Genomic DNA, 14,197 nt, shown 5'->3' on the forward strand with positions numbered 1-14,197 from the left:
TTCAGAGTCCTTTTTTTGGTATTTTACAATTCCTTACATAATAGTCATGTCCATGATTTAAGCCATCTCCCCATTGTAAACAGCCTAGCATTTCTTTCCACTCACTCATCCATCTGCTCTACCACCTATCCACTCACCACTTTGCCCATTCACCACTTTACTCACCCACTTGCCTGCCAATTGTATAATGAGTGGATGATGAGCAGTGATCACCAATTGACACCCGCTGGAAATATGAAGCATTTGTCTTCAGAATGGACATGCACGTGGGTCATTAAGAGTTGGAGGCTTAGCACGTTGGACATTGTTGTATCAATTAAACAATATAATATATAATACTCATACTATACTAATATTTTAATATATTGTATATACATATAATATTAATATGATGTAATACAATGTAATAATAATACACTATTACAATTGTATATATTACATGCAATATTACTAATAATATTGCAATATAGTCGTATAATACAATATAATAATATATAATGCATATACAGTGCTTATATTGTGCTATACTAATAATATAATATATTGTATGCATATATAACTTGTAAGCCACCCTGAGTCCCCTTCGGGGTGAGAAGGGCGGGATATAATGTTTATATAAATAATTATTGCAAAAAGCTTTTAAAAACTGGTGTTTCTAATGCTCTGATAGGATTCAGAAGATGTACTGTGTGAGACTTTGAGGGAAGAAAAAACATCTGATGAGCAGCACTGGGGACAGTGTATCAGATAATAAAAGCAGTGACGGTGCAGTCTTCTGAGAAGGAAGATTAAAATGTGTAAATATATACATTTGTTTTCCTCGACAATCCTGTACATATTTTCAAGATGTTCTCAACTTCATTTTATTAAAAAGTTACTGTACTGGAACAAAAAAAAGAGTTCACTGTAAACACGATGTTGTTCCTAACAAATTTGTGTAAAGATGTAAAACAAACACTAGGTGGTACAATAGAGTCTCGCTTATCCAACGTAAATGGGCCGGCAGAATGTTGGATAAGCGAATATGTTGGATAATAAGGAGAGATTAAGGAAAAGCCTATTAAACATCAAATTAGGTTATGATTTTACAAAATAAGCACCAAAACATTATGTTATACAGCAAATTTGACAGAAAAAGTAGTTCAATACACAGTAATGCTATGTAGTAATTACTGTATTTATGAATTCAGCACCAAAATATATTGAAAACATTGACTAAAAAAATGCGTTGGATAATCCGGATCGTTGGATAAGCGAGGCTTGGATAAGTGAGACTACTGTATTCAGAAACCACTTTTTCATGATCCCAACAGTGTGTTTAAGGGACCCCCATTTGGGGTTGGGACCCACACTTTAAGAAGTTTAAGAAGCAGTGTTCTACAAAACCGTGGGTTTTCTTTGATGAATGACCTGCATCATAGTGTACTGCTATTCAATCTGTTTTTGCAAGCAGTCAAGACAAATTGCAAAGTTTTCTTGTTCCATTGTATAAAATGGCTTGCCATTCCCAAAATGGTTAGGATTTATAAGCCAAGAACTTGTTCCAGTTGATGGTATTGGCTTGAAAGGAAGTTGCAAGTCAATATTATGAGCTTGGATAAACACTAATCATAACTTACCATTTTGAGTCACTAAATAATTCAACAATTACAGCAAAATTCTATTAATAAAACCAAGGGAGATAGCCCTCTTGATAATTAACTGTGAATGAAGATAACTATATTAATTAAAAATAAAATGTATAACTGCTGTTGATGTGAAATCAAAAGTAAGCAATGCATTCCAAAATTATGTGTCTCGGAATCTGTAGTGGTTTACCACCATCTGTAATAGGGAAATAATAAACCACTGACTATGTTACACAAACACATGTACCTTTACTCACAGACATTTCAAAAAGAGCAGCCATTCTTACTTTAAGACAGCCATTCCTAAAAACCCATCCACTGTTGTATTTTGCCCACAGTGACACAAACCTTCTACAGCTCTTTGAAGGTAATAGCATTCCAATTTGACTCTCCATAAAGAAACTGAAATCTGTCAAAAAACGTAGAGCGTCTGATTAGCATTTAGAAGCATGTGAACTCTGTTTAGACATGGAGCACAAATTCTTCTGTTTGACTGAGGAGCAGCAGTTTAAAAGTGACCTCAGTTGGCTCATGATACTTCATATCCCCCCTTAGATATGTTTAGTAAGTGAAGAAGCTTTCTGAATTTGTAATAATGCATTGAGGTATTAGAAAAAAATAAAATTTTCTGCACATTGTTTCGTTTAAAAAACTGAGTAAAGTATAGTTTTCTTTATTCCTTTTACAGAAGTGGTATTTAAAATGTACACACATTACACTGGCTCATAAATAAAACTTTTCGAAAAACTAAAAATTACCATAGTTGATACAGCTAATAATTGTCTTTATATATTACAAAGCAGTAGGAAAAATGATGAGGCTCGGTAAAAAGTGTATGAAAGTAGCATTTTCCTCATTTCATAATTATTTATATGAAAAATTCCCAAGAATTTCTGCGCAGTATGGCAATGCCAAGTGCTACATATGTTACTCTAAACAACTGATGTTTCATTAGGAATTTCACCAAATCTGATGCCCAAAAACATTACTTTATTAATCTAAGATGAAATGTCCTATTATGTACAAAAAAAGTTATTCTTCAGTTTGTCACAATTTGTTTAAAAACAGTAATCTATTGCCTATGGGTAGGAAAGTTATTTTCTCAACATGGTTTTTCAATGTTAGGCATATTTATGAATAATACAGAAATATTGTGAAGAAACAATATTTTTAGGATTAAGGTCAAAAACTTCTTCTTAAAAAAACTTAAATGCATACAATATGTAGCATTTCTTTCTAAGAAGTCCTAAGACAATACACCCAAACACACGAATACTCGTCTTCCTACTTTCTAAAAAGCATAAATGGATGCCTTCCTGACAATGAACAATTAACTTTCTTTTGATTTCACATTGGTTAAATGGCAGCATCTATGTACAAAAGTATAGGCTTTCTTAGAGTAACCTCAAAATATCTGTACACCTGAGCCTGCACTTAAGAAAACTGTGGTCAAAAGCAGTGTCTAAGAAAGTAACAGAAAATGGTTTTTGCATAGCAGGGTGAGGTTAAACCCAAGGAAAGCTTATCCACAATGATAAATTCTGGATTACTGAAGAGCAAAAATGTGAATTAGTGCAAAATCTAGTTAAAACGGGTATAGAGCTACAGAAACCAACTGCTGCTGGCTTATGATGCACATACAAAACTCTCATCAACAGCATATAGGGCTGTTTAGAGAGCAATTAAAAAAACCTGCGGAGACTCTCAGTTGGCCTCATCTTTTTATATACCTTTCCTAGTAGAAAAAGCACAGATTAAAACATGTTAACCTCACACAGTCATTTGCTCGTTACTCTTATTTAGCAATGGGCAGTGACAACCCTTGCACACAACTCTTTGTCCTCAATGCAAAAGTTGTGGTGCCACAGAGCAGATGCTTATTGAATTTGATTAAAAAGCAAACTTTGAGCTTGTCCATCCTTTCCCATTTTCACCCTCTTTTTCCGGCACTATCTTGGGACCCTTATGCTTCAAAGCAAACCTCCAAAACTGTACAAACCTGTTAGCGGACATTCAAAAGACACCTACATCTGTGGAGAGAACAATGATCTCCATTTATTTCATTTCATATACATCCATATTTTGAATTTTTTAATACAAAAAAGAAAAAAATTAGAATCTGACAAATGTTTACAAACAAGATACCTTCAAATAGATTTTTACTCATCAATCCGGCGCTGAGTAAATGACATTGTACTGTTATATTCAAGGCAACAAAGTCTGTAGTCCACTGACCACTTAGCCCAACTTTTATGCAAGCTTAATCGATTTTATCTACCATGAATGATAAAGTCATTGTTGATTCCCAGTTTGTTTGTGCACATGTGTACATAGCAGCTCCTTTCATAGAAAGAAAAGACATCTAGAGGTCCTCTTGTACTTTTACCTACAGGAATCATGGTAAGATACAGAATGGGTTACATATAACCAGGGCTGGGAAAGGGGGGGGGGGTTATAAGAAAAAAAATTAGCTGACAAGTGGGGGCAGCGATAAAAAAGCGTCCTTTTGCGACAATAAATAAACACAGTCATAAGTTCTCTGTGTGGACTTAAAACCAGCTTCTTCACTGAAGAACAGATGTGGCATTTCCATGGAGTTAGTACGTGACCCCATTTTACTGTTTCTTGCTTCCTCCCTTGTCCTTCGACAAAATGTTTTCCTGTTTCGGCCACCACGGCACAATTTGATCTTGACAAGAAAACGCTGCTGTTGCTGCCATCTGATGTTCATTCTTTTGTCCTTTGGACAAAATTAGCCAAGAATATAATCTGATGTGACTGATAAAAACGCAGTTTACATCAAGACTTGTCAGGCCACCCTGACTAAAACCTCTGGCTTCTCAGTTAAAAAAAGCTTCAGACAACCAGCTCTTTGTGTATTAAGAGTAAAATATGAAAGTTTAAGAAGCTGTTGACTGCAGTTTGTTGTTATGAGACCTGCAGAAGGCAGAAAAGGGAAACAATTCAGCACCCTTTGTTTGAGAGAACTCGGGCATTGCAAAGGGTTGCCACTGTGTTGAGAATGCAATAACGCTGCTCTCCTGATTTGCAGACCAACATTAGATGGAGAAACCACCTTCTGACATTTCACTATGAAAACGATTTCAGGTTTGTACAAACATGATGCTTAACAGCTAAGAACCCAGAAATATAATAAGTGAAGTAAATACTTTATTCCCCCAATTCTAAGATGTCCTCCCCCTGCCTCCTCCCAATATAAACATCTCTAAAAATAGGGTGTGCCTTAGAATCAGTATTTCCTGTTGGTGATACTGAAATTAATATGTGTCTTTATCAATAGATGGTGGCTTAGAACTGATGAAATACTGTACATTATGTAACACAATTTTTGTTCCTAGGTTATAAATGTCATTTTCTAATTGTTTATATCATAAAAACATGGAAAAGATTTATTCAACTGCAAATAACTTCATTTGTATATTTTGCTACAGTTTTTCAATGAATATCTCATACAGTCTCAACTAATTCAACATAGTTTGTGGCAGCCACAAAAACAAAGTTTCTGGAGTATAATAACTACTTTCAAAGTAAGTACTGGACAATTAAACAAGAAATAACACTTTCAAACCAGGAACAGATTCCCCCCCCCCTCCCCAAATTTTGTTACAGTGTCAGTACATACTCAATTCACACTGCTTTTGGAAATAATTGTAATCTAATTCTCTTTTTGGAAGTGGTTATTAAAATAAATTAATGCTGTTACCCACATAAGCTTCCATTATTATTAATGGGAATTTGATGCAATACTACAAAATGGATCACTGCATGTTCCAATACATCTCTTAGCATAAGACTGCCTCCACAATTTAAAACTAGCTAACATGTATATAGATATTTTAAAATTATAATAATGACACCTCTAAATAAAAGACAGCAAGCAAAACATTCTGTTATGTTCTCTAATTAGCTAAATCTGACTAAATTTAATGCAACCTTTGGTGTAAACAATGAAATGATGGAAACTGCAGCCAAACAATACAAGTTTATAATAAAACTACATATGAGAAAAGAACAAGCTGAGCTGCTACTTTCTCTGCATGTTATTTATTTTTCTTTCGTTCCTGAAGGAAAGCCACCACAAAGGAAGCATCTTCATCTGGAGGAAGAGCAACAGCTGTTTGTGGGCTCTACTAGTGGAGTCTGAACCTTCTCAACCTTTGATTTTGGAAGCAGGGAACTGACCGTTCTGGGAGAAAAGAGCTGGGACAGACAGAGGCAGGCCTTGCTGCCAGAATCCCTTCCTCTCCAGGAATCTAGTTAGTATGTCTATATTAGAGACACTAAGTTCCTGATCACGCACACAGGCAATTCCTAAAGAAGTTGTTGAGTTAGTTTCTCGCAGAAAAACAACAACACAAAGTCTTGTCGCTCAAAAGGATGAGCAAAGCTTTCCTTTTCTACAGAATGCATCCATCTTTATAAATTGTATATAATGAAGTCAGCTGCAGCCCATGCTAAACATAACTTGCTAGTTTGCAAGGTAGAATGAGACTCTTTATGGTTTTCACTGTTTAAAAGGGGAATGATTAACTAGGTGCTTAGTTTTCAAATTTTTTGGAAAGCACAACTACAAAATCTTATCTGCACCTTTGCCACATCTGTAAATTAAACTGGACTCTTAAACACATTTACTATAGTGTAAATACATAAATAGACCTAAATACCCTAAAGACACCAGATCCATCTTGAAAGTGAGGCAATGTCAGTCCTGGATAGTATTTGGCTAGGGCACCACCAATGAATGCCAGGTAGGCTATATTCAGAGGAAGAAACTGGCAAAACCACTTTTGAGTATGCCTTGCCTAAGAAAATTACTACATTTATGGAGTCATCATAAGTCAACAAAGAACGTGAAGGCACCGGTCATAGAATAACTTCCTGTCACTTCAGTATTCATTTATACTGCCATCTTATTTCACAAGGTCCACATCTTTATTTACTAAAAATTCTTATCAGTCTGGAGTTTTCTCTTAATAGCAAAAAGTATAGTGAGCTCCAGATATCAGCAAATACATTCCAGCAGTTTCTAGTGCTAAAATAAATGCCATGCTATCAGAAAGATGAATAAAAGAGAAAGGCTACATACCTGCTTGCTTTGAATCCTTTCAGTTTCTGTACAAAGAATGACTCAAGAACCTCTGCACACTGATAAAAAGGTGAGTCATTTGGATTGTAGTAACGACAGTTATCAAATATTTTGGTCATGTCTGCCACAAACTCAGTCACCTTTTTGTAGTAACGCTTCAGTATTCTTTCTTCCATGGTGGAAAGGTCTTCAAAATAATTGAAAGTTAATTTAGAACAAGGAATCAGCAGTTTACACAATCAGCAATAGAATCTGAAAACCCAGAATCAGAGTATCTTAAGAGTTGGAAGGGACCACAATTGCCTTCTACTCCAACCCCCTGCCTTACAAGTATACACAACTAAAGCACTGTTCAGAGATGCCCATTCAACCCCCTCCTCAATGTAGACAATTCCAATGTCAATTAGTTCTTACAGTAAAGAAAGTCTTCCTAATATTTTCGGTGAATCTCAATTCCTGTCATTTGAATCCAACTGGCTTGTGTTCTAGTCTCAAGAACAGAAGAAAACAAGCTTGCTCTATCTTCAATATGACATATTTCAGATATTTAAAGAGGTCTATAATGTCACCTCTAAGTGTAACCGTACTGAAACTCAAGAGAAAAAAAACATATGCTTGACTAAAATATGAATAGAATGCTTTAAGACAGAAATGGGGAATGTATGGTCATCCACATTTTGTTGGGATGTTACTATTATCTTTCATCAGAGGCCATGCTGGCCAATGTTGCTGCAAACTGCGGCAAAATTTCGCCTGGAAGTCTACATGTCTTCACCTCTGCCTTGGGATATTCTATCACATCAAACAAGTATCACAGAAGAGACTTGAGCCATTTAAGAAGTATATTCAAGTCACACGAGGGCAGTATCTTTGCTATAAATGTGCCTTATTAAAAAAAATACAATCTCCCACAACATTATAAAACCATAGAAAATTGAATTAGCTCACTGATATTCCAACTTATTTATTTTATGAATATCCCCCTATCTTCAGATAAGGATAAAACAAGATATTATTTTAAAACTGGATGATACAAATGTTTCTTTAAATAGCTGTTATGCTTTATAATGCTATGAACCTTTTTACTACATGAGACACCTTGGGGTTTTCTATCCTTAATTTTCTCCTTGTTTTCCTTATTTTTTTAATTTCTCAAAGCAATGAGTGCACATAAGCACGCTGAATTTGCAGTTCATCTGCTCCTGATTGCTCTATATTTGCTTGTCTGAATGTGTCAATTACTCGTAGCTGCCACTGAAATACACATGCAAATGTCTACATCTGTAGACAAAGAAGAGGCTGTGAAAAAGGACCCAGTTTTGTAACTGCCAAGAGTGGTCGCTGAACATTAAAAGGACAAGCTGCTAAAAGGACAAGAGGATTTATCTCATAAAATACTAATAATTCTGTCAAGAAACAGATGAGTTTCTTGTGCATGAATGGACAGCATCCATCAGCATATCACTGCCACTCACAAAAATCTGTCTGTAAGAATATTTCCTCTAAGGAGATGCTTCTGAGTAACAATGTTCTTACAAACATGTAAGAACCAAGCTTTTTCCTGCTGTTTTCTCTATTCTAGTAACTCTTTGGACAGATGCAGCTGCAACCTGAAACCATCTCAGTAACTGGTAGAATCCAGTGAGAAAGCTTGTTTTCCACTGTATTCAGATGCAGATTCCAGGACCTGAAGGCACATGTTTCCTCCCTACGCTGCTCACTTCTGCCTCATGTACCATCTTTCCTGACTGTAAAGCCCCCCAAAATCTGACCATTATTTTGGGAGCTCAGTCTTGACCTAACAAAGATGTTATCCTAATATGGATAATAGTATGAAATTGTCAATTTGTGGAAAATGTTAACTCTCTCAACGGCCATAAAAAACAGAAGAGTACATCGTCACAAAGGGCACGGTTGACAAAAGAAGAAATAAGCATTAAAAAACAGACAATAACAAAGTTCCAGATGCCACAAAAAAGTAAATAATGAAACACATACACATAACAGTTAACCTTGAAAAGCATATGGGGAAAAGAGTTAATGTAAAAAGCAAGAGCACGAAATTCCAAGAAAGAGCTACATTTATGAAATTGGTAATACAGAAAATCAGCAGAGTTCCGATCTTAAAGAGAAAAGGGGTATAATACAATCAAGCAAGAGGGGAAGAGAGTAAATTTAAGACAAAAATCATAAACAGACAGAAGGGGGAGATGCAAGCCATCTTTGTCAAGGGCAGCACTCCAGATACAACTGCAAAGCGAAGGGAGAAAGATATCAGATTCTGAGCCACAAACCAGAATGAATCCTGGTCGATTAAGTGTTATTCCAGATTTGGAAGACAGCTGCTTGTTGTTCAATGAGTTTGGGATTAAGAGGACATGGACATACCATCTCTACTGATACATGTGATAATTGGTCAAACATCAGAACTTGAACCTTCTCATAGTGAAACACAAGTGTACATTAAAAGAGAGACTATTTTTTCAGTATACCGAGAAAGTGTTAGTCCACCATTAAATCTTGAATAAGTACTTAGTCTGAAGGGTGGTCTTCTCCCATGTGAGTGTCCATCATTTATTATATTCACTGTATCCTTACTCTGTTTCCCTTCACTTTTTGGTGCATCACCATTTGGGAAAAAGGACAGGGCCATTTACAGAGGTGGCCTTTCTCCCTTTTAGCTTATCAGTAACTCGCATTCTGCAGATCTTTTGATCATTTTAACTTTGTACCCTGCTGCTACAAAGTTTTTAAAATGCTGCCCTGTTTTTTTAAAACTTCCAGCTCTTTTATATTTTATAGTAATGTTAGAGTAATACATGTAATATATTAATGTAAGTAAAAGAAGCTACCTTGGGGTTCATTTTGCAAAGAAATTTGAATATGAATTTTCAAAAAAAAGAACAGACTTACCCATAGGTTCCTTGATAACAGCGTAATAATCTGGTGCATCATTTGGATCTACTGGTTCTAGGAAGGGCCATGCCATTTTGTGAGCCTGATAAGAAAAAGATATAATCATACATTTCAACAGGTTTCACTTTATTAATTAATATGAGTCATACTCCAGCTTAAAATGTAACTTGCTCAATCCTAGAACAAATGGAGGAAAGTCATTCAAGAATGATGGGAAGTTGCTAAATACTGACTGAACTTGGTTTTGTGAGAAAGCAAGCTCTGTCTTCAGTGAAGCTTCACTTTACAATTCCATCACAAAGAAGATTTATTTGCAATCATATTTAAATATGCTGAGGAACTAAAATGAATAACCAACTCCAATCCAGGTTTTTCCCATACCTGTAATGAACGCAGTACTCTCTTCAGCCCCTCATAATCTTTATCTGTCAAGGGGCTAAGTACTGTCATGGCATCCTCAGTTGACTGACACTGCGGACAGACATACTCATCAATGTGATCTGCTTCACTCTGCAAGATCCCCACGCAGCGTCCATGATACCAATTCTGACATCGGTCGCAACCAATATAAAATCTGCAAGACCCCAAAGGAAATGGTTACCCCATCCTTAGTTCTGACACGAACATCCATCATTTGAAAAGAAACACAACTACATCAGGACTTTTACTCCCCTAGGTTACCCTTAAGTTATAAAGTAAAATTGCCAGTGTCACCATTAGTAAATTGTTGTTTCGAGCAAGAGAAATATTCACAGATAATTATTTTTAAAGCTGTAAAACAAAACCTAAAACGAAGCCCAACATCAAATGTTTCACATCTGCATATACAACTTTTATCATAGGTTTAGGTTTTCCTACTGATCAGACTTTTTTTCAATACACATTGACATTCAGAGACCAACAGCATAATTTGAAAGGGATCAAACGCAATATAATACCATCCTGATTCCATAATAACAATCACAATTCTATTTCTAAATACATTAATTCAACAAATTACGGACTCCTGCATACTATATTTTTGTAGGGAAACTGCTGCAACTGAACAGTAAAATTAGGCTGTTAGCATATTATATTTTATTGACAATAGAAACTTCATGTCAAATGATGGAAGATTTGGGAAGACATTTCTGAGATGTTTTAAAAGTCACATCAATGTATATAACATATGTGGAATAACATTTTTTGTTCAAGAAACACATTACCAAACTCAGAGCAGTTTTGCTACCTAAGTATTAAATAAGAGGTTCTTGTCAGAACTCACTGTGACTCATCATAAGGTGTTCTGCAGATACAGTATAATTCCTCACTGCTGCCCTCTTGTGCCCGTTTACACTCATTACAGATGTACACATCCATTTTCTTAGCCTCCTTTTCTGTGATGCCAACACATTCTCCATGATACCAGTTAGTACAAAGATCACAGCCAATATAGAACCTAAAAGTATTTACAATGAAAATGACAATGTAATTGTCATTTCAAATGGCATGGCACTTCCTAACCTGATTTTTTAAATATGTCTATCTATATCTGTATCTATCTTTTTATTTCCTTAACCATCTGCTCTCCCAAACCTTTTATCTAAAGATGAGACATGTAAATAATTATTTATGACCTATTTCAATACAAAGTTGATTTTTTTAAAAATAGGTCAACTGATATGCACTGTAAAATATAAATGTCTCAATTGTGAATGCACAAAGACAAAGAAAAGGGTCTACATTTTCAAAACTGTTGCTGAGAAGCTACTCAAAGTTAGTAGCAATTCTTAAGATTTGAAAATGGAGGCCTCCAATTTAAAACAAAGCAAAGCGCAGACACACCTAGAACTTACAGATATACTAAAAGGAGCATGCATACCAGTCATGTGTATAATACATATTGGTATAACATGACATGAAGAAAATGGGACAAGTGGATGTAACTTTTACATTTCTATCTAATAAACTGCCTGAAATCAATGGGATTTGACTCCTCGGACTAAAAACGTACTACAATCCTTCAAGAAATCTGTTATCAGACAATACTATGTGACTGATCAGTTATGGCATGGCAAGACATGAGGGTAAAAAAAGAAACCATGCAACATTATCAAGAACCCTCATAATGGTAAGCTTGAAATGTTACCATTACTGGGATTCAAATTCAAACATGAAATAACTGAAATTAAAGGGGGAAAGGAGGGCTATTTACTTAAAGTGTGTGGCTCAATATCTAAAATGCCAGGCTCAAGTCTAATAGCAAGTAAACCCTTTGGGCTCAAATATCGGTCTTGAATATTTGTAGTTTCCAGATTTTTCCTTGTTCACTAGCTTAACATTGGGTTCTTAAATTTAAAAAAACCTGCAGCACCAAAATGCTTAGATTTGATCCTAAATAAAAGGAAAAATATCCTGCAATATCTTAGAATCAAATTTCCTATGGTCCTCATTCCATACAAACACTTTTATTTGCTGTGCTAGAGATTTTTCAAGAAACTGATTTCCCAAATAGCCATATCTTTTTCCTTGTGTTTTGCTGTAATCACAACAAACTGTTTAGACTAAATGAGCCAATTTTCTACAGGTAGACTAAGCAAAAGAGTGATTATTGAATTGCAATATGTTACAATCTGAATCCAGAGTACTGTGAGTGAAATCTGTGCAAACATAGTGGGGTTTCCCTTCCATTTCCTGCCCAGTGCAACTCCCTGACTCTCATCCTACAATGTTATGATGAAGGGGGAAAGTCCCCTAATACTCAGGAGTGGGAATAGGGAGGATGCAGTGGGGAAAGCCCCAGTGCACAAATGGAGTTCTGTCCCTGCTGCTTTGAAACCAAGGACACGACTCAAAGTTGATGCACCCACCATACTTGTAACAGCTTCTTAAATATACTATGCACATTACTATAGAGTTCACAAGGGCCATCTGGTCCAACTCCCTTGCCATGTGCAATCAAGACACTATTGAGATCTTCTAATGTTTTTTGCAGAGGGCTTAGTTATGACACACTGTCAGCCTTTGGTATCCACAAAATCTGCATCCACAGATTCAATCATCCATTGCTTGAATACATTAAAAGAAAATCCAGAAAACTAGCCTTGATTTTGCTCATTTTATATAAAGGACGGCATTTTATTATGTCACTGTATATAATGGAACCTGAGCATCCCCGATTCTGGCCTCCACGAGGGGTCCTGTAGCCAAACCTAAGCTGATATCAAGGGCCAACTGTTCATAGAGTATTCAGCAGGCGTCATCAGCTCACTTCCACCTCATCAATGAAACCAACATTAACCCAAGGCTTGAACACCTTGTAAAGTATATGACCTTGTTGCATGTTCTTTTAAAATATATCAGTGGTTCTCAACCTGTGGGTCCCCAAGTGTTTTGGCCTACAACACCCAGAAATCCCAGCCAGATTATCAGATTTTAGGATTTCTGGGAGTAGAAGGCCTAAATATCTGGGGGACCCACAGACTGAGAACCACTGGAATAGACGAATGAACAAAAGAATGCTTTTTGATCTTTTGGAACTTCCTGGGAGGCGTATTTACTAAAATCTATTTCCAACACAAATCCGCTTTTAAGACAGGTCTCATTAAAATGAGCAAAATATTATTTAGATGAAGATTTCATAGCTTATGCTCTCTGTTAACAAAACTTTTTTATAACTAAAGTGCATAGATTTCAAACTGGCTAGATTAAAAGACCAACTGAAATCAAGGGCATTTAAAACAAGTAAGTTTCAGTTAGTCTATTTTAAGTACAGGCAGTTCCAGGGTTACAAATGATGACTCATAGTTAAGAATGGTTTTTAGACACCAGGAAGTGAGAAAAATCTACTTCTCAGAAGGGAAATTCACTTCTGAAAGAGTTATCATGGGGAAAAAGGTGTCTCCATTGAATTTTTCTCACCAATTTTTGTTTTCACAACAAACCAATTTTTTCAAAATCAAATTATCACAGGGACAGAAAGTGAACTGAAATCTTCTGAACAGGGACAGAGACAGCAAAACAAACACCACAGGAGTGTTAACCCTTCCCTATGCTATCCAACGCTAAACAAGATATATATTTGGCTGGAGTTACACTTTAAAATGTAACTATTAACTGGAGAACAAACCTACAGAATCTATCTTGTTTGTAACTTGGGAACTGCCTGTATAACTAAATCTAGATATAACCAAATGTGCTACCTCAACAATAGTATGCCACATTTGGGGCACTTGTGACAGTACAACGACACCACTCCGTTCAAATCAAGTCTTATCAAATTCAACAGGGCTTTCTTTCAAGGCACAAGATACAGACTAGCAATCCAAGTTCAATTTATGAAGTAGCAACTTTTTATGTTTCACTAAAAAAATAATTTAATGAGAATGCACTCCTAATTATTTAATGGTTCACTATATTGCTAGAAGTCATGTTGAAATCTGTAATTAGTCCTACCCACAAGCCTAGAAAACTCACCTTTCTAAAACAGAAAATTTTACATGAATATGCATAAAGCTTTTAGCTAAAAGGCTAAAAGAAACAGCTCACTTTCTCAAGACTCATGTTT

The 14,197-nt window shown here is 35.8% G+C and overlaps 1 protein-coding gene across 6 annotated transcripts in view; it reads right to left on the reverse strand.

Moving 5' to 3' along the window:
* Positions 1-3,663: 3,663 nt before the first annotated feature.
* The window catches only part of bptf (bromodomain PHD finger transcription factor), an 86,513-nt gene continuing 75,979 nt past the window's right edge, over positions 3,664-14,197 (reverse strand). For 4 of the 6 annotated variants that reach the window (XM_008116378.3, XM_008116376.3, XM_008116374.3 and 1 more), the window contains 5 exons: positions 10,916-11,089; positions 10,033-10,225; positions 9,649-9,733; positions 6,736-6,922; positions 3,664-4,565 (listed from right to left, as the gene is read on the reverse strand). In XM_008116378.3, the coding sequence (XP_008114585.2) occupies positions 4,529-4,565; positions 6,736-6,922; positions 9,649-9,733; positions 10,033-10,225; positions 10,916-11,089 (676 nt within the window). In that variant the 3' untranslated portion in view covers positions 3,664-4,528. The remainder of the gene's footprint in view (positions 4,566-6,735; positions 6,923-9,648; positions 9,734-10,032; positions 10,226-10,915; positions 11,090-14,197) is intronic. The other 2 variants (XM_008116379.3, XM_008116377.3) reach the window with 1 other exon arrangement.

Source organism: Anolis carolinensis, chromosome 2 (assembly GCF_035594765.1).
Source record: "Anolis carolinensis isolate JA03-04 chromosome 2, rAnoCar3.1.pri, whole genome shotgun sequence".
Lineage (NCBI taxonomy): Eukaryota > Metazoa > Chordata > Lepidosauria > Squamata > Dactyloidae > Anolis > Anolis carolinensis.